The sequence below is a fragment of the Pelodiscus sinensis genome, chromosome 3, assembly GCF_052426305.1.
Source record: "Pelodiscus sinensis isolate ZL-2025 chromosome 3, ASM5242630v1, whole genome shotgun sequence".
Classification (NCBI taxonomy): domain Eukaryota; kingdom Metazoa; phylum Chordata; order Testudines; family Trionychidae; genus Pelodiscus; species Pelodiscus sinensis.
The window spans coordinates 125,471,402-125,497,043 of NC_143054.1; the positions used below are offsets into that span (position 1 = coordinate 125,471,402).

At 42.5% G+C, this 25,642-nt stretch overlaps 2 protein-coding genes and 1 long non-coding RNA gene across 5 annotated transcripts in view; 2 read left to right on the top strand and 1 right to left on the bottom strand.

Moving 5' to 3' along the window:
• The window catches only part of ABCB10 (ATP binding cassette subfamily B member 10), a 37,243-nt gene extending 27,241 nt beyond the window's left edge, over nt 1-10,002 (top strand). For both annotated transcript variants that reach the window (XM_075924726.2, XM_075924727.2), the window contains 4 exons: nt 261-441; nt 738-781; nt 5,868-5,902; nt 6,617-10,002. In XM_075924726.2, the coding sequence (XP_075780841.2) occupies nt 261-441; nt 738-781; nt 5,868-5,902; nt 6,617-6,872 (516 nt within the window). In that variant the 3' untranslated portion in view covers nt 6,873-10,002. The remainder of the gene's footprint in view (nt 1-260; nt 442-737; nt 782-5,867; nt 5,903-6,616) is intronic.
• Nucleotides 10,003-15,583: 5,581 nt separating this feature from the next.
• LOC112545601 (uncharacterized) lies at nt 15,584-17,345 on the bottom strand. Its single transcript, XR_016349234.1, has 2 exons — nt 16,840-17,345; nt 15,584-16,683 (listed from the first exon to the last, which is right to left on the bottom strand). It is a non-coding gene; the product is annotated as an uncharacterized LOC112545601 (long non-coding RNA).
• A 1,361-nt stretch (nt 17,346-18,706) lies between these two features.
• NUP133 (nucleoporin 133) overlaps nt 18,707-25,642 on the top strand; it is a 55,374-nt gene continuing 48,438 nt past the window's right edge. The window contains exons 1-3 of one of the 2 annotated variants that reach the window (XM_075924725.2): nt 18,707-18,999; nt 20,818-20,936; nt 23,254-23,357. In XM_075924725.2, coding sequence (XP_075780840.2) covers nt 18,824-18,999; nt 20,818-20,936; nt 23,254-23,357 — 399 coding nt within the window. In that variant the 5' untranslated portion in view covers nt 18,707-18,823. The remainder of the gene's footprint in view (nt 19,000-20,817; nt 20,937-23,253; nt 23,358-25,642) is intronic. The other variant, XM_075924724.2, reaches the window with a different exon arrangement.

Sequence of the window (25,642 nt, forward strand, 5' to 3'; positions counted from 1 at the left end):
CTCAAACACCTTTTGGAATATTAGAGTCAATAGTGTAATGTTTGTCATTTGAAAAGTTTTCCCCAAATTTTATAATGTGGATTTAGCTTTTACTTCATTGTTAAAATAAGTGGGGTATTATTCATTAGCCTAAAAACATTACATCTTAAAACTCTGTCATCTACCTGATCCTATAAAAGGGACTTATATTATTTGGGATTTACTAAGAAAACACATGTACTATAGATAGCACATATGAGCTATGTTTTTGCATTTATCAGGAACCAATTCTGTTCTCCTGTTCTATTGCTGAAAATATTGCCTATGGTGCTGAGGACCCTTCTATGGTAACTGCTGAAGAAATCCAGAAAGTTGCTGAAATAGCTAATGCTGCCAATTTTATCAGAGACTTTCCAAAAGGATTCCACACGTTAGTTGGAGAAAAAGGCATTCTCCTTTCAGGTATAACTTGGACATATATTTTTTAAAAGAGATATTGACACAGTAGATCCAAAACAAACCCCTACCCACCTCTCCCCTCACACCCCCCCCCCAAAAAAGATGTTATGCTGCTTACTTTACCCATTGGTAGTTTTGGTTGGAGTACTGTTGTCCTAATCACTTAACCCTTCTTTCCCCCAACATAAAATCTGTTTCAGTAAGTGGCAGAAATTATTTCACATCTAGTTAGTCAGTTTAGATCTTCAGTTACAATCATAACTTCTTCTGCTTTAATTTAGTAAAACTTTTTTTCTTAGGTGGACAGAAACAACGAATTGCAATTGCTCGAGCGCTGCTGAAGGTAAGCTTAAAAAACAGTTACAGTAAAACTCCAGTGGTCCGGCATCCAATGGTCCAGCACTCCTGATGGTCCGGCACCATCAGGAACCCAGAAGTGCTCCGGGCATCCGGACAATTGGAGCTGCTCTGCCCCGGCTTCCCCGAGTCAGCCTCTGCTGAAACTGACGAGCGGCTGACTCGGGGAAGCCGGGGGCAGAGCAGCTGGGGTGCTGCCGGGTTGGTCCCCTAGCGCCAAAGGGCGCATCCCCTCACTGCACCCCAGACCCTCATAGCCCCTCCCTTCTGATAGTCCAGCATATTTGATAATCTGGCACCCTCTGGGCCTAAAGGTGCTGTATTATTGGAAGTTTACTGTAGCTATTGTTTCCTTAATTCTCTCAAGATGGAATAGAAGTAGCTGAGTCTTTCATTGGACAGGGGAGAGAATATCTTTTGAAATATTAAAAATTCTGTATATTGATGAGGGAGTTGAAAGAGGATGAGGGATATGGTCAAGGCAATATATTTATTTCAAGTTGTACCTCTCTTTAATTTCTCTTACGCCTGATGCATTCTTTATCCTGTGGGCAGGCTCTGTCTAGAGCCCACTCTGCAAGGAAGACTCTAGGCCAACATGGATGATTCACGTGGGCTGCGTCTACACTACAATGTTTTTGCACAAAAATGGTGTTTTTGTGCAAAAACCCGTGGAGCATCCACACCTCAAGCGCATTTTTATGCAAGAAAATCTACAGTCAATCGACAGAACAGAGGGCTTTTTGCAGTGTAGGTAAGCCTCCTTTTATGAAGCATACCTCCTTTTTGTGCTATAGCTCTTGTGCAAAAAGACAGGTGTGGATGCTGCGCAGGGGTTTATTGTGCAAAAAGAGGCTATCAGAAAAAGGACAGGTGCTCTGGTGGCCATTTTGTGAATGGCCATCAGAGCTTTCTTGCGCAAGAGCTTCCATGCAGTGTGGACACTCTTGTGCAAAAGCACATCGTTATTGTGATGCACTTTTAAGGCATGGATGTGCTTTTGTGCAAGTAGTTTTTGCAGAAGATCTCTTCCGCAAAAAGCTTCTTGCACAAAAAGCCTGCAGTGTAGACATAGCCCATGGGTATGTCTACACAGCAAAGTTATTTTGGGATACCAGAGGTATCCTGAAATAGCTACCCCGCATCTTTTGAATGCATCCGCTATTTTGAAATATAGCGGACGTGCTTTTTCGCTCTCCCTGTAAACTTCATTGTATGAGGAGTAAGAGATGGCTTGAAATAGCGCTGTATTTTGAAATTTGGTGCTGTGTAGGCAGTGCCAAATGACAAAATAAGCTATTTCGAAATAGACTCGAAATAAGCTACGCAATTTGCATAGTGCAAGTTGTGTATCGTATTTCGAGATTCTGGTGCTGTGTAGACATACCCTTAGTAAGCCCTGCTCAAGAGCCATGCTGTATGAAATGGACTTATGAACACAAATATATATAACTCAAAGATGCTTGGGACAAATTGCCTCATGTAATCTATCAATCTTAATGTCTTAATCTGTTGGGTTTAAATATCTTATTTTGGTGTATGTATCCTTCTTGTGTGTAAAGTTAGAGATATGGAGTATGGAATGGTTTATGGTTTTTAAATGTGCAAATTAAAGCCATCAAGGATGTTTTCAATGCTGGGATGCCTCAATGTCTGGGCAGTCATATATAAACAGACCCCTTTGGTCCTTTAAGTCTTAGCAGTGGTTGGTCCTAGGAAGTCATGTGACTTTCCTAACTGGTAGGGACTGGCCAGGTTACTTCCCATGTACAAGTGGGACTCTATAAAACAGTGAGAAGTTCAGCAGAGTCTTTGTCTGGCGTGGCACACCCAAAAAAGTGAACCAGGGACCCCAGGGAAAAGAAGACTTCCCTGGTCTGGAGGCTTAACTGGAATAAGAACAATTTTAGGGTGAGTTTGTAATAAGTTTGTACTGAAGTTTTAGTGTAAGAATTAGCTAAGTGTTTTCTTTTATTTTAAGTTTGTAATCTACTTTGCTCTGCCTGTTCTGACTTGCATAACCACTTAAATCCTACTGCTTGTACTTAATAAAATAAATGTATTTACTGTCAAGCCCAGTGTAAATAATGGCTACCTGGGGGAGCAATCAGCATGTACATCCTCCTTTCATTACTAAAGGGGGCTTACCTAAATAATTAATTTGGGGTTCTGATCCCATTTGGGGAGTGGTTTACTTGGTAGCTGGGCCCAAAACTGCATTTTCCTTGGACTGGAAGGGTTTTGGTGTCTGTACTGCACCTCAGGGGGGCAGTGATCTCAGCTCTGTGCCTTGGCTGTGGGAGACCGGGGAGCTGGCCCAACAGGACAGGGTACTGAGAAGCCCCAGAGATCAAGGAGGTGAGTGGCAGTGGCCTTGTCAGAACCCTGGGAGCACCCCAAGGGGTCTTCTGTGACCTCATCCCATCACACCAGGGACAACTTCCACTTTGAATATAGTGTCAGTGTCTTTGCACGACTCCTTCCAAGGCCCTGATCTGTTTCCAGCCAGATTTCATGTTGCTGCTAGCCACTGTGGATAAAAACCTGGGTTTGTCAGAGTTTCAGTAGAATACAACCCAGTGGTCTTTTGGGGGGAAATCCTTTGATGTCATTAAGAATAGAGATTTCCTACCTTCTATGAAAGAGAGTGAAGTTTGGGATGAGTTGACAGTCTTCAGAAGAGTCTTTTTTTTTTCTGTTGTCCTGCAAGTTCTGATAATTGTCGACCAGAGGAAGGGGGCCTTCATTTTAATGCCTATCTATACAGTAATTTTCATCTATAGATTTCAACATGAGTAGCACCACATTATTTGGAAGCAAATTAATAGATTCCATCTTAACATAGTCTGTTTGCTGTTCCCTTTTCTTTTTAGCATTTTAGGAGATGATCACAAATTGTGTTTCTTAGGGCATGTCTGCACTGCAGTTAGACACCTGTCGCTGGCCTGTACCAGCTGACTCGGGTTTGCGGGACTCGGGACTGCGCCACTTTTTAATTGTCATGCAGATGTTCCTGCTTGACCTGAAGTCTGAGCTCCTGGATCATCACAAGGTTCTAGAGCTCATGCTCCAGCTTAAGACAGAATGTCTATAGTGCAATTAGACAGCCCTGGAGACCAAGCCCTACACACAGACATGAGCCAGATGTGGGTTTTTAATTGCAGTGTAGACATACCCTTAAAATTTAGGAGTAGTCAATAGACAGATCGTGGGCCAAATCCCAATTGCCAGATGCTTTTGAGTGGACTGTGACTATTTTTTTTTTTTTATGTTTTTTCTGGAATCTGGACCTTGACTATACTTTGGCCAAGAAATTTGGAACTTGACAAAACATAATTGACTATTCCTGCCTTCAAGGCTTGTGTTGCTTAAGGAAGTTGAACTACATACAAGAAGGAGGGTCAACCTCTGGCAGAGGAGGGGATGGATGGAGGAAGAATGTAGTGGGAAAATGCAAACTGCATTATTCTTTTTGTATGTTTTTAACTAAATTTCTTCTGCTTGTTCAGTCTGGTTTTGGTATATTTGTGGAATACATGTTGTGGCAATTTCATGGTACATTCTTTATATTTCCAGTGTGTGTTCTTGGTCTCTAGAGATTAAGGATGTTAGATATAGTATAATTTAATAGTCATGTAACCGCATGAGTTCTTATTGGTTACACAACTATTTGATAGTCCCCAGGGCGAGGTTGGCAGCCAGTGTGCTCCTGGCCTCACTCCTGGGGAGTCCCCTGCCATCCCATACTGCTGCCAGTGTGTCAGAGACTGCAGTGCAGGGTGGCAAGCGGGAGCTGGTCCACGAGGGGAGCCAGTTTAAAAAACAGCTCCCTATGTAGACTAGCTGCCTGCCACCCCGTGCTGTTGCCTCTTTATCAGAGGCAGCAGTGGGGGTGGCAAATAGTCCCTATCGGCAGAGGTCCAAGCTCTCCATGGACAGAGGCTGGTCCAGCAGCAACCCCATCCGTGGGTGTGTGGGGTCTGAGCTCCCTGCTGTGTCCGTGGCTATCTATCAGAGGCAGCAGCATGGGGGGAGGCAGGAAGCACCATAGAGCTGGTGCTTGGGGGAACTGGCACCAGCTCCTGCCTGTCCTCCCCCTCGCTGCCTCTGTAGGAGGCAGTGAGGAAGGGGCAGGTCATGTCTGTGGAGCTGGCACACGCAGAGAGCCAGCAGCGTGGGAGGAAGGTGGATCTGGTGCTCATGGGGAGCCTGCTTAAAGCCAACTCTTCATGGGCACTGGCTCCCGCTTCACCTCCCCCCCCCTTGTTGCCTCTGATATAGGGCAGCAAGGGGGAAGGGAGTGCATATGTAGTCAATGAGATTAATCAGTAAGCCAAGGCTTATTGGTTAATCATGTAGTCGACTACACCTTGACATCCCTACTTGAGATATGTCTACTCAGCAAAGAAAAAACAGGTAATGTTTCATTGCTTGTAGACTTCCGGAATCTGGGTCCAGGATCCTGTGAGGTGGCAGAACTCAGGCTCCAGCCCAAGCTTAGTAGCCTGTGCATTGATGAAACAGCCTTACACAACCCAAGCTGGCCAGCCACAAATTGTTTGTTTTGTTTTTTGCTGTGCAGTCATATCCTCAGTGGCTTGGAGCATTCCAGCCATCTAGGAAGTTGCTGTCTCCCAGGTGCACGATGAATGTTGTGCTCATGTGTAATAGGAAATGGACTGCTTGGAAACAAAATGTAGGTAAACCAGCATGAAAGATTCTCACATTCAGGCGAAACAGTGAAATTGATCCGTAAGTGTTGCTAATTGCCCAAGTAAGAAAAGTGAAGCAGATGAGATTATAGAAAAAAAATCTGTTACAGTGATTGCTGGGTGTTAAAGTAACAGTAGCAGGTAAAAAAAATAAGAATTATGTGATTTAATTTATATTGTATTCTTTTACAGTCTAGACTTATTACCTACTGAATCTCATGTTATATTCAAGTCTGATGAAGCAAATAAATTTGCTTGTAGTTTTAGTGCTGTTTGTGAATTTTTGTATACATAAATAGAATTTGTCTCCTTCAGGTCTTATATAACTGATTTTAATTATAATTTTACTTTCTTCTTCAGAATCCTAAAATTCTTCTTCTAGATGAAGCAACAAGGTAAGGAATAAAATACAGTGAAGCTAGAAAATGTCCTACAATTAGACTAGGAGGCTTGGACTCTGGAGACCTAAGTTCTGTTCCTTTCAATGTATGCCCTTGGGCAAGTCGTTTCTCTCTTCCCCCTTTCTCCCCCTTGGTCAATTAAATGGATATATTTTCCAACTTTTGAAAAATACTGAAGAATTATGAAAATATTAATGTTTTTAAATCCTGCGTGGATAGGTAGAAGTATGCTACAGCCACTTGTTTTTGAAAGTTAGTGTTAAATTTCAGAGGATGTGTACATGTGAGAGATGCAATATGTGTACTCAGGAATGTCTTCACTAAACTTTTTCACTAAACATTTCTCACCATTGGCTCAGCTTCATTAATGGTAGCAAATGTAAGAGCTCTGCTGTGAAATCTTTTCCCTACTGAAGTCAGTTGGAGCTTTACTGACTTAATTGGAGTCAGGATTTCACCTGCAGCCCAGAGAGCTCTAGGCAGTTGCCAGTATTGTAAGCACCAAACCAACTAATTCAGCTCACAATGAGTCTACATGACTTGGTGCTTAAAATGCTGCCAGCACTTTATCTTCACTAGTATCTCCGCCATTGTTACTCTGTTGGAAATGCAATGATGGGAGAGGTTAGAGAAATAAGCCTACTGTAGACCAGGCTACATTGATTTTAGAGAACACTGATGCTTATTTTTTCTTTTCTTCTGAATTAGTGCTTTGGATGCTGAAAATGAGTATCTAGTGCAAGAAGCTCTAGATCGGCTAATGGAAGGGAGGACAGTCCTAATTATTGCTCATCGTCTGTCTACCATTCAGAATGCTGATTCTGTTGCAGTTCTTGACCAAGGCAGAATTATTGAATGTGGAAAACATGAGGAACTTCTTGCAAATCCAAATGGACTTTTCAGGAAATTAATGAAGAAACAAGCTTTTCTTCAGAATAGTGAAGCTTTTGCGTTAAACGTGTAAAATCCAGAGAAAATAAATTTTTAAAAGAGAATATATGAAAGGAAGCATAAGGAATGGAACCTTACAAACTACAATGAATATAACTTGTTTTTAGTTATGTAAAGTAAATGTTATATTTTTCCAAATTATATGAAATATCATTTTGAAATTAGATGTTAAACTTTTTATTCAGAGATTTTTTTTAATAATTATTGTAACTTTTTTAATGTCCACAGCACAAATTGTTTTCAAAGTCTATAGATTCTTCTGCTTTGTGATAACTTAATTGATACAGTTTGGTATTTTCTCTAATGCACTGTATAGCAATGAACTCTATTCTCAAGCAAGCTCCTAATTTTAGGGAAATTAAAAATTTACAACCTGGTAAGTTAACTACCACCATCTCTTGTGTATCAGGGACCTTTTGATTTCTGGGCTTGTCACTGTACTTTGGCTTTAAAAGACTAAAGTTCAGAATTGTGAGACAGCAGAGTCATGGGGAAAACTCTTCAGTCTCCTTTTTCATATGATACTTTCTTCTCTTCTCTCTGGAGTAACTGTAGATAATTTATAAACAAGTTATTTTAAATAATATGACAGCTTGGATGGAGAATAGTACTCGTGAGAGCATCAGGGTTTTACAGCTAGGGCAAAGGAAGCAGAATCATTGGTAAACATTAGTCTGTAGTAGAAAATTGTAAAATTTGCATGTATTACCTCAGTTCTGTATTTTTCTGGGCTTTACTTTCCTTAAACTCTAAAGGTGACCTTTAAATGAACAGTGGGCTTGTGCACTTTTTTGCCCCCTTGAATATAAATAATACTCAAAACTTTATTTACAACTTTTTTTTCTATTCTCAGTTAGAAATTCAAATTAGCTATGAACTCTGGGGCAACCAGAGAATTAGTGAAATTACAACATCACAATAAAAGACTGAAAGCTGAGCAACTGAGATGAGAGGGAATATTTAGTCAGTGTTTAACTCGCATGAATGCTTGGGTGAAAAGATGTCTTATTAAAAATGCGAAACCTTTCAACTGAGAAGTACACAAGTGTAAGAGCATCAGCAAAACCAACCAAGACCAAATTTGACATTCGGGATACTTAAGTTTAAAAAACAAACCACTGCTAATACAGACCTCTTTTATTCATTGTGAAGAAATAAACAAAAATCCAAAGCCAATTTTACAAGAATCCATTCTTTTGCAACTCCCCTCCATTGATTTATGCTGCTATAAGCCTACACATTGTTAAAGCAATTGTAAGTAGCAGGTGAACTTCCTTGTACAGACTTAAGGCCTCAGTAAAATGTATGCTTGAGAATGGTGTACTGCAGCTGCTTGCAGTTATAAATTTCAGGAACAGCTTGAGGTAAAATGAGAGAGCAGGTGGTAGGGAGAGGAGGAGAATGTATCAGACAATGAGCTTTTCAGCACCGAATATTAAACATCTCTGTTTTAGCGGGAAAAGCTTAGGGTTTTCCTAAAAAAGCAAACAATGAATGCTTTAACTTCAGTACTTATCCATTATTTCTCTCAACATCCCCTTTCAAATGGTAGCCTTGTTCCTAAAAACCACCACTCGTGAATAATCATTCCTTGGGTATGGTGCAGAATGAGCTCACAAGCACTAAGTGTCTGTGTGGACCCTGCTGCTACGTGTAAAAATTCCACAGTGTGCATTAATCTACTCCTATTTCAAAACAGGATTAAAGCACACCATGGAATTCTCACAGTTCCCACTGTTTAAGTGGGAGTTGAGTAAAGTTCATTGTGGAATTTCTAGTGTGTGGCAGCATGGCCCAGATGGACACCTAGTACTGGCAAGCTAGAGTGGGTAGATTTACATCCCAGCTTGCCACACACTCAGTGTTCCTATAAACAAGCCCTAAAAGTCATTGGGATTTGGGCTGCTAAGTTACTTAGGTATTTTTTTGAAGAAAAAAAAAAAAGCCAGTTTGAAAAGAGCTATATCATAGCTATTATGCACCTGCTGCAAGTTGCTATGATTTATATCCTGGGTAGGTGCCCAAGCAACAGATGCTGCAGTGCATGCTGGGGGTGCTATATGTGGATGAGATGCACAGTATGTGGCCAAGACAGCATAGCTAGTGGAGTTCTGCACAGTTTCATCTTCTATCACAGCAATCTTAGTAGTTCAAGCTTCAACAATAGACTTCTTCAGCTTTAATACTTTGTAGGGAAATTTAGTCTTTCTGCTAAGAAAACCAGTGTATTTTATAAAAGGCTCACACTACTGCATTATGATTCATTAAGGGAACCTTCAGAGATTACCTGTATAGAGAGCTCACAAACTGAGAGTGTGCATCTGAGACAATAGCAACAGACTTGCTTTGCCCAGGACAATTTTATTTCATGCAGTCTATTTCAAAGTGGTCTTATGAAGGAAAATGGGCCATGCTTAATTGGAGCATCTGAATAGTGCACGATACCGCCCTATAGAAAATGAACTTATTTGTACACTCACTGATTATTTTCCCCTGTCCGTTGTTTTTAGTAATTTTTGTATAAATTAAAATGTAGAAATAAAAACCATATCACATTTGTCATCTCATGGTAAAACTGTTTCATAATGATGTAACAAGAACTTTGATCGTTTCAAAGAATGATTAAACAGTAATCCTCCCAAATACTTGAAATGTAGATCATTAATGGGGATGTCATACTGAATGAGTACATAGAACTTGCATGTAATTTAATGAAAATCTTGCTCAAAACTCTGAAAGTTGAATATGGTTACTCCCTCAATTTAATTATTCCATACTTGACACATCTCTTAGATTGTACACATTAAATAGGAGGATCAGGTTGTCCAACTTCTCAGAGATGTGCCACTACTCTGCATTTGGAGTTGTAGGCACTCAACAGGTGTTAAACATCTCTCAGGATTTGACCCAAAGAAAATTAAAACCTTTTCTGTTATGTATTCTATCATTGTTTTTAGTGTTGGGTGCTTGCTGCCCTGGCGGCAGGCTAGCATTGATTTCTCAGTTCACTGTGTTTCTAATTTCTGATAGCTCCCTTGTGAAAGTATTCCTAACAGTGCACTGAAAATAAAATCACTGTCATTCAGGAATTATTTTCATTAGCTATGTTTAAATACTGAATAAAGTATTGTTAGCCCTGTTAATTATTGGCATGTGTTTGAAATAGCAAAGATTATTTAATTCAAGTTACTGACTGCTGCTGTCACACTTTTTTTAAAAAAATCTTTTGATACATAGAACCCTCCTCCTTCTCTTCAAAGACTGCATATTGGTAGTCCGCTTCTTGTGCAATACAAAAGATTATCATTCCCAACAGAGTGCTTAAATAATACTGCCTTCACACCACTTCCACACTGCTGAAGTTATGGGAACAGTTATTCAATTGTCTTGCGAAAGGTTAGTAGCTATTTAAACTAGTCAATAGAAAGCTGTCAGCACCTTAAAATGGAGGCTGCAAATTGTTGTAAAAATGAGCCAAGTCAATAGTTGATTATCCTTGACTTTTAGAGTAAATCTTTTGTGTTTTGTGTGATACAAGAAGCTACTTTTTTTGTTGTAGAAAAAACATTACTTTTTGTCCATTAGGAACATTAGTTTGAGCCTTTGCTCTCTTTGCCAAGACACCTTTTATTCCAATAAATTAGTTTCATATGAACCCAGGTGCCATAATATCAGTCCTTGAAGTTGTATACTAGCTCTGCAGATATTTGTTTGTATCTCCTAAAAAGGAATGGTCTCCCAGATAGGTAGGCAATTCTCCAATTTTCTGCGGTGGCCTTTAAAAAAAAATCTATTTTCTGTTTATTACTTTTCCAGAATTTCAGGACAAGCTTGATCTATTTGAAGAGGTGTACCAGAGCATTAACATATCTGTACATTTCAAGGAATTGGTGATGGGTGAGGACAGATCTGAGGCAGGTACTATTTTTTTGGTCTAGATAGCAACTAATCCAGTAGGGTTCTGGACCATGCCAAACTCCTAGGTGCTATGATAGTACAAATAAATAAACAATTTAATTTCAGAGTTGCTAGTTCAAATCCAGATCCGGTCAGCACAGTCTTTTATTCAGTGCCATTTGTGAAATGAGATGACCCTCTAAGTTCATTTCCTAGGTGCAAAATGGCTAATAGGCACAATTAGCATTGTTGGCATTCTTTCTTCTGGAACGAAGTTTGAATTACCTCCTCTCTCCCAGAGGTGGTGCACAAGAACTGTTTAAGACAGGCTGACAAGGCAGTGAGGGGAAGCTTCAGTGCTACAGTAGCTGCTTTGTTAATTAGCACAATTTAAGTAAAACTGTTTTAAGTACAATATTCTTTTAAAGTGTGATATAAGTTATGTGATAGGGAGCTAAATGCTATTATGAAGTTTATTTAAATCTGATAGATGTTGGGAGCAGTGGATTGAGGAACAATTCCTTTTTTATTTTCCTTGATCCCACTTCCTTGTCTGTCTATATCTATATATAAAAATTTCCTGTGGGACGACAGGGTGATGTCATCACTTCACTCTGTACCACAGGAACAAGCCCTACCCGCTCCCAGCCTGGCCCTCCTCAGGGCCCATGTGGAAAGCGGGGGCTGCCTGTGGCCCCAGCCCTCCCCTTACCTTCCCAGTGGTCAGGGGCAGAGCTATAGCTGCCATGGCCTTGGCCCAGCCCTCCTCAGCAGCAGGGGCGGGGTGAAGGGGAGAGCAGGGCCTAGCATGACCTTAGCCCATTTCTCTCCCTGCCCCGGCGACCAGGGAGAGTGTCCAGGCTGGTGCAGCCTTGGCACTGCCCAGTTGCAGGGAAGGCAAGAGCTGAGGCCCTAGGCCTGTGGTTCTCAACTGGTGGTCCATGGTGACTTTTTCGGTGGTCCACAGCAACATTGTCCAAAGTCACATGGCGTGAGCAGGCACTGCCGTTAGACTGTTTTACGCCATGTTCACAAGCACGCGGCAGTCACCTAGGATGCAACCGTGTTGTGTTGCCAGTAACTTCTGTCTGAGGCTCTGAGCGTCAGTATAGCTGCCACCATTGTGCTGAGCAGTTGCTGTGTTCGTCCTGTGCTACATGTGCTGGGGGTAGTCCTTGAAAATTTTTTGCTTAGCCTGGTGGTCCGAGGACTGAAACGAATTGCCTGCCAGCTGGGGGGGGGGGGGGGAGAGATCAGGGGCTCGGGCAGCCTTGGCCCCAGGCCCTCCTCTGCCAAGAGGGGGATTGGCGAGCGTAGTGGCAGGTGACACAGCCCCCTAGTATTGTTTACATTCATTTCTGTAAGTTTTGTTTGATAAAACAGTCATAATGTGAGCTCCATGCCATTACATAGGGATGAACTCCTAACAAGGAAGAACTGCAGGATAATGCATTAGTATAAAATGGCATGGTGACGTCCTATTGGACATTGATTTATCCCCTTCGGGAAAGCAAGAACCAGATGACACCAGCTAAAATGAAAGGCAACACCTTTAAAACACCTCGAAGGAATTTTATGCAGCAGTGTATAATTGACAAATCTAACACTGCAGGTATGATTGAGGCTAATAGCTTAGTCTTAGACATTGCATCTGATGAAATAGGTCTTTGCCCACAAAAGCTTATGCTCTAATACAGTAGTTCCCAACACGGTGCCTGCGGGTGCCATGGCACCCGCGGGGGCATTTGTGTGCACCTGCCAAGTGCTCGGGGCTGGCCTGGCCCCGGGCGCGTGGCGCTTGGAGGGGGCGCCGGCCCTGGGCGTGCGGCACTTGTGGGGGGGTGCTGGCCGCGGGGACGCGGCGCTTGTGGGGGGGCGCGCCAGCCCCAGGCGCGCAGCACTTGTGGGGGGGGCCCGCTCCTGAGCACATGGCTATGGGGGGGCCCCTCCTCCGGGCACGCGGCTGTGGGGGGCCCCAACCCTGTGCTTGCAAGTGTCCCCACCCTCTGGTGTCCAGCGGGAGAACGGCCACGCCCCCGGCGCCCGGCAACCTCAAATGGTTGGGGACCACTGCTCTAATACATCTGTTAGACTATAAGGTGCCACAGGACTCCTTGTCGCTTTTGCAAATCCAGACTAACATGGCTACCCCTCTGATACTTAGCTTAGTCCTATTTTTTTTTAAATTGGCATATGAACAGTAAGTGCTGTTTCTCTCAAGAACTGGATTCTCGATTACTATAAATCAGCAGAGCTCTATTGGCTTCAAATTATGCTAAGGAAGATTTGTCTGTTTTGAAGCAAAAGTAAGCCTATTAATAGCCAGTGGGCCAGATCCACAACTTGTGTAAATATGTCCCTTATTGGGAATCTGGCTCAAGAACCGTTAAACTTATCCCTTAAAACAAGAAGCTAATCCCCTTGTGAGGGTGAATAAGCAATTCCTTATATGCTATACCTTCATGCTGTACAATTGGCCAGGTGCCATACCTCTCAGTGTGCCACGGCTCAAATATAAGATGCAGTGTGTAATCCAACCAAAGCAACGAACATAAGAATGCAACTTGGTTTTGGAAGCTTAATGGCGTAGAAGCAAATATTGCAGCACATTTAACTCTATGAAAGCTGCTCTGTTTCATCATTTGTTTAATTCTGAGAGCATATGAAGGTTTTGGAAGACGGTGGAATGGGGGTGAGAAGGTCAGGGAGCATCCTGAATTTCCCCATGGCATGTGGAGTATGAAGAAGTGCTATTGTGTGCAGTGGGGTTGAAAGGTGCTACTTGGATATGGATGTGGAATTAGCAGGGTCCATCTCTGCCCTCCCTATTTGAGCATATGATGTGTATGTTCCTGATGCTGGGGAGCCTGTCAATGACATCACCATAAAAATAGGGGCCTCTGGTTTCCCCTTCGTGCTGCACCCTGGTGGCTGCTCGGCATCAACCAAGTGACTTAGTTCCAAGCTTGTGGTCATGTTTGGTGGGGTAGCCTGTTTTGAGGTTATCCACGTGGTTCTTCACAGATGCTTGGGGTCTGTTGTTATAAGTATCTACCCATGGAGATGCAGCTTAAATGATCTCTTCTTCTCTCCAAATCAATTTTAATCCTACTGGGTAGCTTCAATCCTATTACGTTTTTAAACACTATAAGTAGTAGCAGATTTTTCTAATGTGGGAGAATTATTAATATAATGGAAAAGATGGGAGAAAAAACAATAGCTTTGCTGATTTGCAACCTAATTTCTTTGAAGGTATGTTTGAAGAATACTAGCAATGATTTTGTGAAAAGTGTGACTGATGCAAACCAGCTGTTAGCAAGGTATACATTTTAAAAAGTGATATGAAAAAATGCCTTTAAAACCCTTTAATTTTCTCTCGTTAACTGAGTAACAGATTGTTAAAAATCCCCAGACAATTCAATTTTACTCTCCCTAGGGTAGATGTTGTGAGTGTACTTTCCCCAAATCTGTATTCTTCATACAAAGTAGTGTAGTTAAATGTCTGCTTTGAATGGAAAAGTTAAATGTCCTAATATGTACTGCATATCCATTTTTTCTATAACTTCGCTTTCCTTATTTCTAATGTCATCAAGATGAAGGGTGAGTAAAACAGCACATTGTTGTGCAACAGTTATCATCAGGGCAAAAATAAATAACATGCCCACAGTAAAGGGTATTTTAGAAGTATGGCGTGTTTCACTGGATTATTAGTTTGCCTCCCTCTGAAACAGTAGCTTGTATCTTCGGAGGCTTTCTTAGCAAGTAGTCATGGGTGCCTAATTTTCACTGCAATGAACTGATTTAGTTATTTGTAATTTTCACTGAAATTAGTGTATTTAGTTACCGTTGTCTGCTGCTGCTATGTATGCCTTATAAACCATTACACTGATTTCCAAAGCAACTATTTTGATGCATCCTGGGAATTATCTAAAGGACTTGGGTGTTTTGGGGGAGGATTAGTTTGGGGAAAATCATATATGGAGCCCATGTAAGAAAAGGTGGATCATTCCTGTGGCAGATCTGATAAATGCCACGATTAGAGATGCAATACTGGATTGGATGAGGGACTATTTATGCCATTAAGCTCCAGAGGGGTAGCTGAGTTAGTCTGTAACAGGAAAAACTTAAAAAACAAGTAGTCTAGTAGCACCTTAAAGACTAACAAAACACGTAGATGGTATCATGAGATTTTGTGGGCACAACCCACTTCTTCAGAATGATTTGCCTAGCCACTCAGGTCAAATTTGATGTGTTGCAGGTTACCCTAGTTACGTGGGAGTGAGGGATAGGTACTTTTATTTGATTTGTCCCCCGTCCCCCCATTTATTTACAAGGAACATACAAAGGCCTATTTCCCCAAGGAAGACACAAGAGGCAGGGTTTTCTGCTTACTTTCCCAAGCCTCTTTAGTCAGCCTCCTTCCTAGGTTTTTCTCAGTCATGGATGCACCAGGCAATTGCCTGTTCTGCACAACCATCCCCTTAGTCAGTAATCCCTCAGTCTTGCTTCTTCCAACTGTTGGCAGCCTTGGTTAGATTTGTTCAGCAATAGGTGACCTGGGCTAGTAAGTGGGCTGCATGAGTGGTCCCAGTAGGCCGCAAGATAGTCATAGCAAAACTACACTATTTTGGGAGAACATTTTGGTTAACTGCCCGTATGTACCTAGAATTTGCAGGATGTGCTGACTGAACTGTAGCAGTGCTTTGATTGGATGCAGAGGGAGCGCACAAAGCACAATAGTAGATCTTTGCCCAGCAGTAAAAGCTACATTTGGATGACAGTATAACTGAAAATGTACTGGAAAAAGCAAAGACTTCCGTTCACAAGTTGATTAATTAAGGCACTTCTATTGATTAATTAAGAGGACAAGAAGTGTTTGTTAAGGCAGCTGCACAAATACATGGATTTGATTCTTACAGATCTACAACTGCAATTTCTGGATTCTACTCAACCTCTATGTAGCTTTTATAGATGCCTGTCTTATAAAACAAACAGTCGAATGGAGTGAGGCACTACCAGCAATGGATTTGCTATGTGATAAGGACAGAATAGAGAATTTGAACACAGAATGAAATATCATATGATGAATGAATGAAGGATTGATTCAATTTCTTCATCATAACTAAGGATTTGACACAATCTTTGTGGTATGTTTCCTGGATGAAGGAAGTAGGAATTCATCTTTTGTGCCTCTTGGTCACAACAGTTAGTGTTGAACACAGGCTCTAACTTCGTGGGTGCTCCAGACCCGGAAAAAAAATAGCAGGTTTAGTTTTGTGTTTGCTGTATCAAGTCCTGGAGTGTGTTTTCCGGTAGACATATGTACGTGCTTATTTTGATTAAGTTCCTTATAAGAACTTCATATTCTATCACTGCAGTCCTACAGGACAGTGAAAACAGCGTTTGCACCAGGTGCAATATATTTTGAAAGTTAAGTGGCTCAGTGGTTAAAAGTTGTATTAAATATGCCTGTGTTTTAAAATTGGAGTTCTGTTAAGCTTCATATCCAAAAAGCAAACATGACTTGCACAAGCCCCATTTCTGAGTATCTTTGGAGCATACCAAGTCCAAAACTTTTGAAACAAGCCTACTCACCAGAACTGTGTCCTTGAGTATCTGAAAGCATGACAGCCTGCAGCTCCCAATGAATGGAGACAGAGAAGGGTGTTCAGTGGAGAGCTTCTGTATTAGGACACTGGTCATTAGCCTGAATGACAGCTTAGCTTTCATAGTTTTGGAATAACATTTTTGCATTGTTGGGGTTTTGCTATTTTGAGAAGGAGCGCACTCCCATACACAGAATTCATCCAAGTTAGATAGGACAGACATACAATCAGGGTGGGTATATAGATAGGGTACTTACCTGAGTCCTTCATCAACATCATATTTGTGCTTGTGGTCCATTGGTCCGGTCAGACCTTTGGCATCTGGAAAAGGTAAAAACAATGCATCAGATCTCTCTTTCACCTGTATGAGTGTGTGTTTGTGTACTGTAGTTGTTCAGTATCTTTAATCCTCCCTTCCTTCCTACCCTACTCTTCCTACCTCCCGCCTCCAGTAAATAAACCGATAGTTGTAGTAACATCAGTGTGTGCTCCTTTTTCTTATTAGGTTAAGCTTTGAAAGATGAGCTTTCCAAAAAAAGTCTCTGAGAGAAAGACTGTTAACTCTTTGCAATCTTCTGAGGGACAAAGTCCTGAATTTGAGAACAAAAAGAAAATTTAAAAGTGTCGGCTCTGCCTAAGAATCTCAGGCTCTGTTTGACCTGCCTCTTTCTTTTTAAAGATAGAACTGATTAGGCTCCATAGGCTCTTCTCTTTTTAGGCATTACTTAGCCCATAATGTGCTAGGGCATAGCTTTGGCAAACACTGGCACTAATTAAGCACTGTGGGTGATCCCCTTGGTCAGGACAAACTAAGAACAGTTTCGCTGCCCGTTACTCAAATAAGAATAACATTTAATTACTCCCACATTCAAGCAAAATGCAGGACAATGTAGCACTTTAAAGACTAACAAGATGGTTTATTAGATGATGAGCTTTCGTGGGCCAGACCCACTTCCTCAGATCAAATAGTGGAAGAAAATAGTCACCACTATTCTTCCACTATTTGATCTGAGGAAGTGGGTCTGGCCCACGAAAGCTCATCATCTAATAAACCATCTTGTTAGTCTTTAAAGTGCTACATTGTCCTGCATTTTGCTTCAGCTACCCCAGACTAACACGGCTACATTTCTATCACTATCCCACATTCAAGTGATTTATAGCCAAGATTGATCACTTGGGCAACACAGGTCTGTCTGCTGGATACCTAGGCAGAGTAGGTATGTTTGTCAACACAGTCTGATCTGGAAGCCTTTCCCTCATGCGTCCCTGCTCATTACTGGCTGTCAGGGGAAAGCTCATTCCCACCTTATTTACAAATCGTATTTTGCAATTATTAGGTTGGCCAACATCACTGAAAGGAATCCACTGAAACTGGCATAAAACACAGCTGTATGTGCCTTATTTCAATTTTAAGTAAATTTCCAACAAACTAAATGGGGAGCCCTGCATGTTACCAGTTGACCACTAGATGAATGATGGGGAAATTCAGAGAGTTGGGGGGTGTAGGGAAATCTCTGCCTTTTTTTTCTTTTCACTGGGAATGAAAGGGGGTTGGCCTGACACGAGGGCAGGTCCTAGCCCAAATGATGCTCCACAAGCAGTGTCTTCAGCCCCCCCCCCCCCCCATTTGTTAAACTTTTGAATAACTTATGTTTTATTGGCTTGGTAGCTTATTCCCTAAGTTTGATGCATGATCATGTATGATGACAAAGGTGCACCAGAGGTTCTGTCCACATAGTTCTCAGAAAGTCTGCAAGGTTCCACGATTTTCTACAAAAGGTCCAAAACGCTCTTAGCGGTCAGTGAGAAATGAATCCAGGGAGGGAATACCTGAAACATGTTACTTCCGACATCCTAGTCTCCCTTTTGCTGTTAAGAAAAGAAAAAAAGCCCCCGCCCAGCACCTGCCCCTAAAGCTGCCCTGCCTAACACCAAAGTTTAAGCCAACCCCCAGAGTAAGACGCTGATGGACTGAGCTCGTGTGAGCGGACACACTCCAACGCCGCCCAGCCCGCTCCTTTCTGCTGAGACGGCCCCCGGCGCCGAGGGCTGTGCAGCAGGAGAGGGCGGCTGGGGCTGCCCCGGCGAGAGTTCCGCTCCCCGACATGACACGTGGGCTCCCCCCGCGCTGCAGTCACCGCCACTGGCCCGCGTGGTGCAGAAGCCAGGCTGTGCCAGCCGCCCCCTGCCCCGCTCCGCTCAGGGGCTGGATCCCTGCAGCGCGAGCGCGAGCCACCCCGCCGTTCCGGGCCCCCGCCTTCCTCCCTAGAGCAGGAGGCGCGCGCCGGCGTCCCAGCTGACCCCGCCTTGTCTCGGGGCCGGGAGTGTGACGTAGGCAGCTGCGACGCCTGGAGCTGAGCGTGCAGCTCCCGTACGTCAGCGGCGCGCGCGCGAGGCCTCGGCGGTTGATCGTTCAGGCGCTGCTGGGTTCGCGCCGCTTCCTCGCCCCCCTCCCCCCACCATGTTCCCTGCCGCCCCCGGCTCCCCGCGCACCCCGGGCGGATCGGCCCGCAGGACCCTCGGGCCCGCCGCCCTCTCCATCCCCCGGCCGGGCGGCAGGAAGAGCCTGGTGCCGGCGGCCGCTTCCCCGGGGCTCTTCTCCCCGGCGGGGAGGCGGAGCGGCTCCCTCTCGGCGCGGTGAGTGCCCCGCGGGGCCTTAGCGCCCCACACCGCGCGGGGGGGGAGGGGGGGGGTAAAGCGGAAACTGATGCGCGGGGCACTTAAAAACCGCCCCCCCCCGGCTCCGCGGAGTCACCCCTCCCCCGGCTGTTGGGGATGGATCAGTGTTATCGATTAACCCGTAAGCAAAAGCTTTCAGGTTAGTGCTACAGACCACACGACCCCCCCTCCCCCCCCAGTAAACTGTTTAGCAGCCTGGCCAGCAGCCCAGCACGCGCTGGTTCCCCTGCTGCGGCTCTGCCTTTAAAGTGCATTAGGAGCCAGGCGGGCAGCCTGGTTCAGTTCTGTCTTGTGCCGCATCCGTGAGCTCAGACCCCCCTGTTCCCGACGGGCTGCTGCCACGCTGTGCTGCTGCCTCTGTATCAGAGACAGCAGCATGGGGCAGCAGGCATCTGGTCCATGAGGGGGAGCTGTTTATTAATCTGGCTTCCCTTGTGGACTAGCTCCCGCCTGGCACCCAGCACTGCTGCCTATGCTACAGAGGCAGCAGCACAGAGTGGCGGGCGGCTCCTTGGGAGAGGGGCTGGAGCACCCTGGCTGTTGGCCTTACCCCCGGGAGCTATAGAATAGTCAAGTAATCAATAAGATTTCATTCGGTTAATTGGCTATTCAGTTAACTGATATTTAACATCTTTACTCTGTATCCGAGTCAGCAGGCTGCAGGTGGGAACTGGTCTGCGTGGGGAGCCAATTTTTAGACCAACTCTACCTGCCACCTCACATCCCTGCCTCTGATACAGAGGCAGCAGCAATACAGGGTGTCGGGGTTAACCATTCACATCCCTAGTTCCAGCCCGTATCAACAAACTTCTTTTCTTTTTCCCAAAATTAGTTTTAAACTTCTAATAGCAGTAATAGCTGCACCTGGCATTGGTCAACTGCTCTCTTACCCAACAGGACAGATAATACTATCTTTATTATTATCTAAAAGGCTCACAAACAAAGGATTTTTGTCTTCTAAAACTTTTTCCAGCTAAAGAGAAAGGGAACAAATAACGTTGAAATGAAAATCTTGTTGAATGCATTACAGGCAGTCCCCGGGTTACATGGATCCGACTTACATCAGATCCCTACTTACAAACGGGGTGAGGCAACCCCACACTAGCAGCTTCCCCCCAGTAGACCAGGGAGACGCGAAGCTAGCACCCCCCCCCTCCCGCCCCCCAGCAGACCAGGGAGACGCGGAGCGGCTTTTCTCAGCAGACACCTCAGCTTGAGAATAAAGGACTGAGGGAAGTGAGGTGTGGGAGAATAAAACTGAGCTCTGGAGAAATGTTTGGCTAGAGTTTCCCCTACTATATATACCAGTTCCGACTTACATACAAATTCAACTTAAGAACAAACCTGCAGTCCCTATCTTGTACGTAACCCGGGGACTGCCTGTACATTTCAAATGTTTTAACTCTTTTCTTTCTTTTCTATGTCTTTAATAAAAAGTTGAAAAGACTTTGTGATGCATATTGTGGTACTAAACAGGCTGAAGTCACTGTATGCCAAACCCGAAACTTTGTTTTTAATATTTTATTGTTGGATTGTCACTGGTTTATGTTAACACCTTTGGCCCATTATTCCATTCAAATTAATATAAGAAGGGAAACCTCCTTTAGTGACTTGAATGTTAGCTCCTAAAGATATGCACTTGTGCCTGTTTTTCACAAACTTGGCCATTCAATCAAGTATCTTTTAAATAATTGAAAATGAAATAAGTATATCTTAAAATTGCAGGAGACATAATGGAAACAAATCAATCACAGTTTATGTGTATATTTTTTTTAGAGCAACACCCACAAGAGTATTACAACATCCTTCAGCCAGTGAAACTATCAACTATGACGTTAAGACTTTTGGATCCTCTCTCCCTGTTAAGGTTATGGAGGCCCTAAGAATGGCTGAAGGTAAGGAATGATTACATGGGAATTAGATCAGATAAAGGAAATACGGTAATCTCTTTATACTTTTAAATAGATATTTTTGAGCAAGGAGGAGGAGAAGAGAACACCTTTTTAATTGTATATAAGAAGTCTCTTGCTAGAGCATTTATAAGCTTCAAAACACGTAAGACTGTAATTGTTCATGATCAGAACAATTCAGTTATTTTCTTTCAAATGTCAGTCATCTGGATATCAATTCAGTACTGGACTTTTTGTGAAAAGCAAAACTATTTAATTATATTTGGAGAGTACTGTACAGACCAAGCACAACAAAAACAGTCAAAATTAAGGTTGCTGATCCATATATTCAGTTGTTTAAATATTGCCACTCACAGTTTTAGGTAAGCTTAAGAAAGAAATGTTTAGGCCACTGGTAACAGTCATTTACAAAGTCTTAAGTTAAAAAAGAACAACCATCCTTACTTTTTCCTTGTTTTGCACTTCATGTTTGATATCAATTGTGCTGAAAAGGTGCATTGCACAGGTCTGTATTTTTATATGTAATAAGAATGTATCCATTGATCCAGATTCTTTAATTTCAAAACAATCTACGATATATTTGAGAGCGTTTGTGCATGAGTCTGTCTCTCTATTTAAGAATTCTTCCTAAACGGTAAGAACTAGTCCAAATTTGTATGCAGCTTCCACTTATCATATCTTAAACCAAGGTAAGGGTTTGGTTGTTCCAGGGACACGGGCTGTACCCAGAATGGGATTGCTTCTCATAAAACCATATAGACAAGAGAGAATCACAAGGCAGGTGAAAGGGGCCAGCTAGGGATATGTTACCTCGTCCAAGACTGCCCCAGTTGTGTGCCTTTCCCCTCACCCCCAGACGCCCTTTAGGCAGGACTGGGGAGGGGGTTGAAGCTCCCACCCTCCTTTTCGTATGGGAACATTGCTGGCTGTTCCCTTTTGTCAAGAGAGGAAAATGCGCAGTTTGTTGCATTCTGCACTCTGGTTGGTAGCATGGGGCAGATGAACCCGTACCTGCCATAGCAGGGGTGGGGGGGACATGCATCTCTCCCTCTGCTATGCCCGCTGGAGCTGCAGCATCCATGGGGAGGCACTTCTCACCTGGCCCCAGTCTGCTGCAGTGAGAGGCGGCTTTGGGCTAGTCCTCTCTCCCCGAGGTAGCCTGCACACTGAACCCTTCATTCCCAGCCCTACCTCAGAGCAATGATTCAAGTGAGGGAAAAACAAAAATTACGTGTGTTAAGGACCTGAGCAGTGCCAGGTAAATCTTCTAGTAACAAATACAAGTGGCTTGTAAAATTCAAGACTTGCGAATTATGCTAATGAAAATTATTAGAATGAGATAAAATGGGTCTGTTTCAAGAGTGTAATGCACAACTTTATGAAAAAGTCTTCCTTCAGAAACAAAACTGAACTAACATTAAAAAAATACTTTTCAATTATAAATAGCTGAATCTAGGAAAGATGAAGGAGCTGGATCCTTTATGGACAAAGTTAATGAGAGTCTTATTTTTGAAATTGACACCTACAGGTTAGATGGTTAGAAGAATATTAAAAATGCCTAATATGGTGTCTAAAAGAGAATTGTGTGTGTCAAATTCAAAGGACTGAGTAAAGAAATTAAGTTGTATATAGGTTTGCCTAGCTTTTTTATCTTTCATTTATTTTGTAAATATCTCAAACTTTAGGTGCTTTAATAGTTCTTTAGGAACACATAATCCAAACTGTTAAAACATAAATACATTGAAGACCTCTCGAGGTCCCTTCCAGTCCTAGTATTCTATGATTCTATGATATGACCCAGTTCCACATAATGGTATAAAACCAGCAGATAAATAGAAAAAGGTACTCATTATTTTCAGATCATTCTCAAAAACCCAGGAAAATGGGCCTTGCCTTGAAACTAAGACTCTATTCAGAGATTTCTCAACATTTGTTTCATTTTTATAAGGGTTCACTGACTTAGGTTTACTTTGTCTACAATAACTTGAATTCATATCCTTAGTGATTGTGCTGCTTTCAATTCTATGTAATGGTTATATGGGTCATTTTCTTGGAGTGAATTACATTTTTCACAAAAGTTGAGAGCATATTACATTGAAATGTATTTTAAACAATATTTGGTAAATGAGTGTCTTGAATTTAATTAACTAAAGGACATAGGATTTTTCATGTGGCATTGGATCTATTAGGAAAAAAAATCCTCTTTTTCTACCAAAATGAAGATTAGATAGTTTAGAGATTATTCTGCAGTTTTACTAATCTTATTACTTCTTGAAATTTTATGTGGTCTTTTTGGATATAGCGGATGACCAGTTAAGTGTGCAGGTGGATGAAAGTGGATGGGCCTGGCTTGTCTACAGAGAGAGGCTGATTATTTGGAAGATCGGTCAATCTCCAGTTGCTAAGGTACATAGGCTGTCAAAATTATGATATAAAATTGGATGTGTATGTGTTGAGCTTATTAAGCAAGTTTTTCAGTTGTGTAGTTTGACCCAAGGGATGGACTGAGACCCATAACTCACATGAAAAAGATGAATGAATTTGTATGAATCTGTGACAGCAACTCCATAAGTAAGATGAAAGCTTAACTTTTGTATTTTCTCTCAGTGCAACCTTAATGCATTTTTTAAATGTAATAATTCTCTAAAAGTAGATGCACTCTAGTGATTTAAATAATGTTTTTATAAGCTAACTAATATATTAAAACTGGGTTTGATAATACGGTGCTTGCTCTTGGATCTTTGCCATGACAAATGAATCTGTAAAAGCCTCTTGTATGGTAAATGATTTTTTTTTTTTTTTTTGGCAAGAAAATATTTTCACCTATGCACCAAACACACCTAAGCAGAAGAAGAAAACCCCAGCGCCTTCAGTACGTAGAATTAACATCTATAGTAGCCTGTAGTTATATAAAAAAAAAAGACTAGAGACTCATTCTCCAGCCTCTCTTGGGCTATGTCTAGACTACGGGGTTTTTCCTGGGATACCAGAGGTATCCCAATAAAAACTCTGCCATGTCCAGGGAATGCATCTGCTCTTCCACAAAAAATGTCGGAAGAGAAGATTTGCTCTTTTGGAAGCCCTGTCTTCCTTGTGTCACAAGGAAGAAGGGCTCTTCTGAAAGAGGAGGTTTTTCTAAAATTTGGTCCAGTGTAAATGGGCTAAATTTCGGAAAAGCTTCTTCCGACAAAACTATCGTGAAAAGGTATGCAAATTGCACAGCGCAATTTGCGTGCCTTTTTCCGATAAAAAGCGGAAGTGTAGACATAGCCTTGGTGACAGGGAATAGGTCCCTCTTCCTCAGTCAAATATAGTGTATGTTTTCGTACAACTCTAACAGTATAGTGTCCATGATATTAGTGACAGGTGCAGCTGTCCTGATGTACCTATACATTTTTTCTTCCCTATTCAATCCTTATTACAGTCATGATTTTCTCAAGAATATTTCTTTGGATGATTGTCATCTTGTGTTTTAAAATGTATAACCAATGTTCTGGCTAAAAGGCTTCAAAGAAGCCTGCTTTGTCCATGGCAGTGTTGAGAAGCGTTCTTACCATGTATAATTTTTGAATTGTGTTTTCTGTGTAAATACATTTCCGAGCTACCAGCTGGTTGTGACAGTCTTGCTAAAAATAACATTTGTGATACTCTGTATGGGGACCAATGTTTCCTCTAAACTTTTCCATCCATGTGTGGATTTTTTTTCCAGCTATTTGTGAAATAAATTATGTGCACCAAGACATGTGCGAATGTCCGTCGCCAGTAGAAACAAATACCTAGCTGTGGATGCTTTGCTAATAGCTGCATGGCATTTAACTCTCTCCTGAGCGGCCACACAAGTGCACAGGTTACTGGGAATGCTGATGGAAACTTAATGTTAGAACTGAAGACAGTTTAAAATTCAGAGCTTTACATTTTTAAAGACAATGCTCATTAACAGTATAGTTCTTCTGATTGTTAAGCACATACTCAAATAAAATAAACAGTAGTTCTATTATTCACAGTTTATTTTAGTAGCACTCAGTTTCCCACCCCATGCAAGATTAGGCCTCCAAATAGTGATACACAAGCAATGATATAGTCTATGCTCTAGAGCTTTCATCTGTAAATGACTCGAGCAAATGAAGGGTAGGGGACATGGTAACAACATATATGCAGATGAACCCAGTAATTGGCACAACTGATTAGTTATATGTTTTTCTTTAACTGGAAGTGTGTGTGGGGGGTGAATATATGTTACTTAACAAGGATTTAAAGAGCCCCTTGTCACAGGAGTGGGCTGGTTTGTGGTAGTACAATTGCAGAGGGCTCCCTGTGCTGTCTCGGGGGAAGCAGCATTTGAAAAATGTTTGACATTATACATTGCATTTAACACCAGGGTGGGCAATAATTTTTGATAGGGGCCCACTACGATTTTAGAAAGTGGTCCAGGGCCACACTTTTCAATGGAGAGGGTGCAGGGTCTAGGATGGAGGTTGCATGCAGAAGGGCACATGGGGTAAGGAACTGGGGTTTGGGAGGTGGTGTGAGATCTGAGAGGGAGTTTGTGTGAAGGAACGGGTTGTGACCTGGGTCTGGGAATTGGGGTGTAAGGTCAGGGAGAGGGAGTGAGAGTGCAGGAGAGGATTATGGCCTAGGAGAAGGGCGTAGGATGGGTACAGGATCTGGGAGGGACATGGGACAGGAGAGTG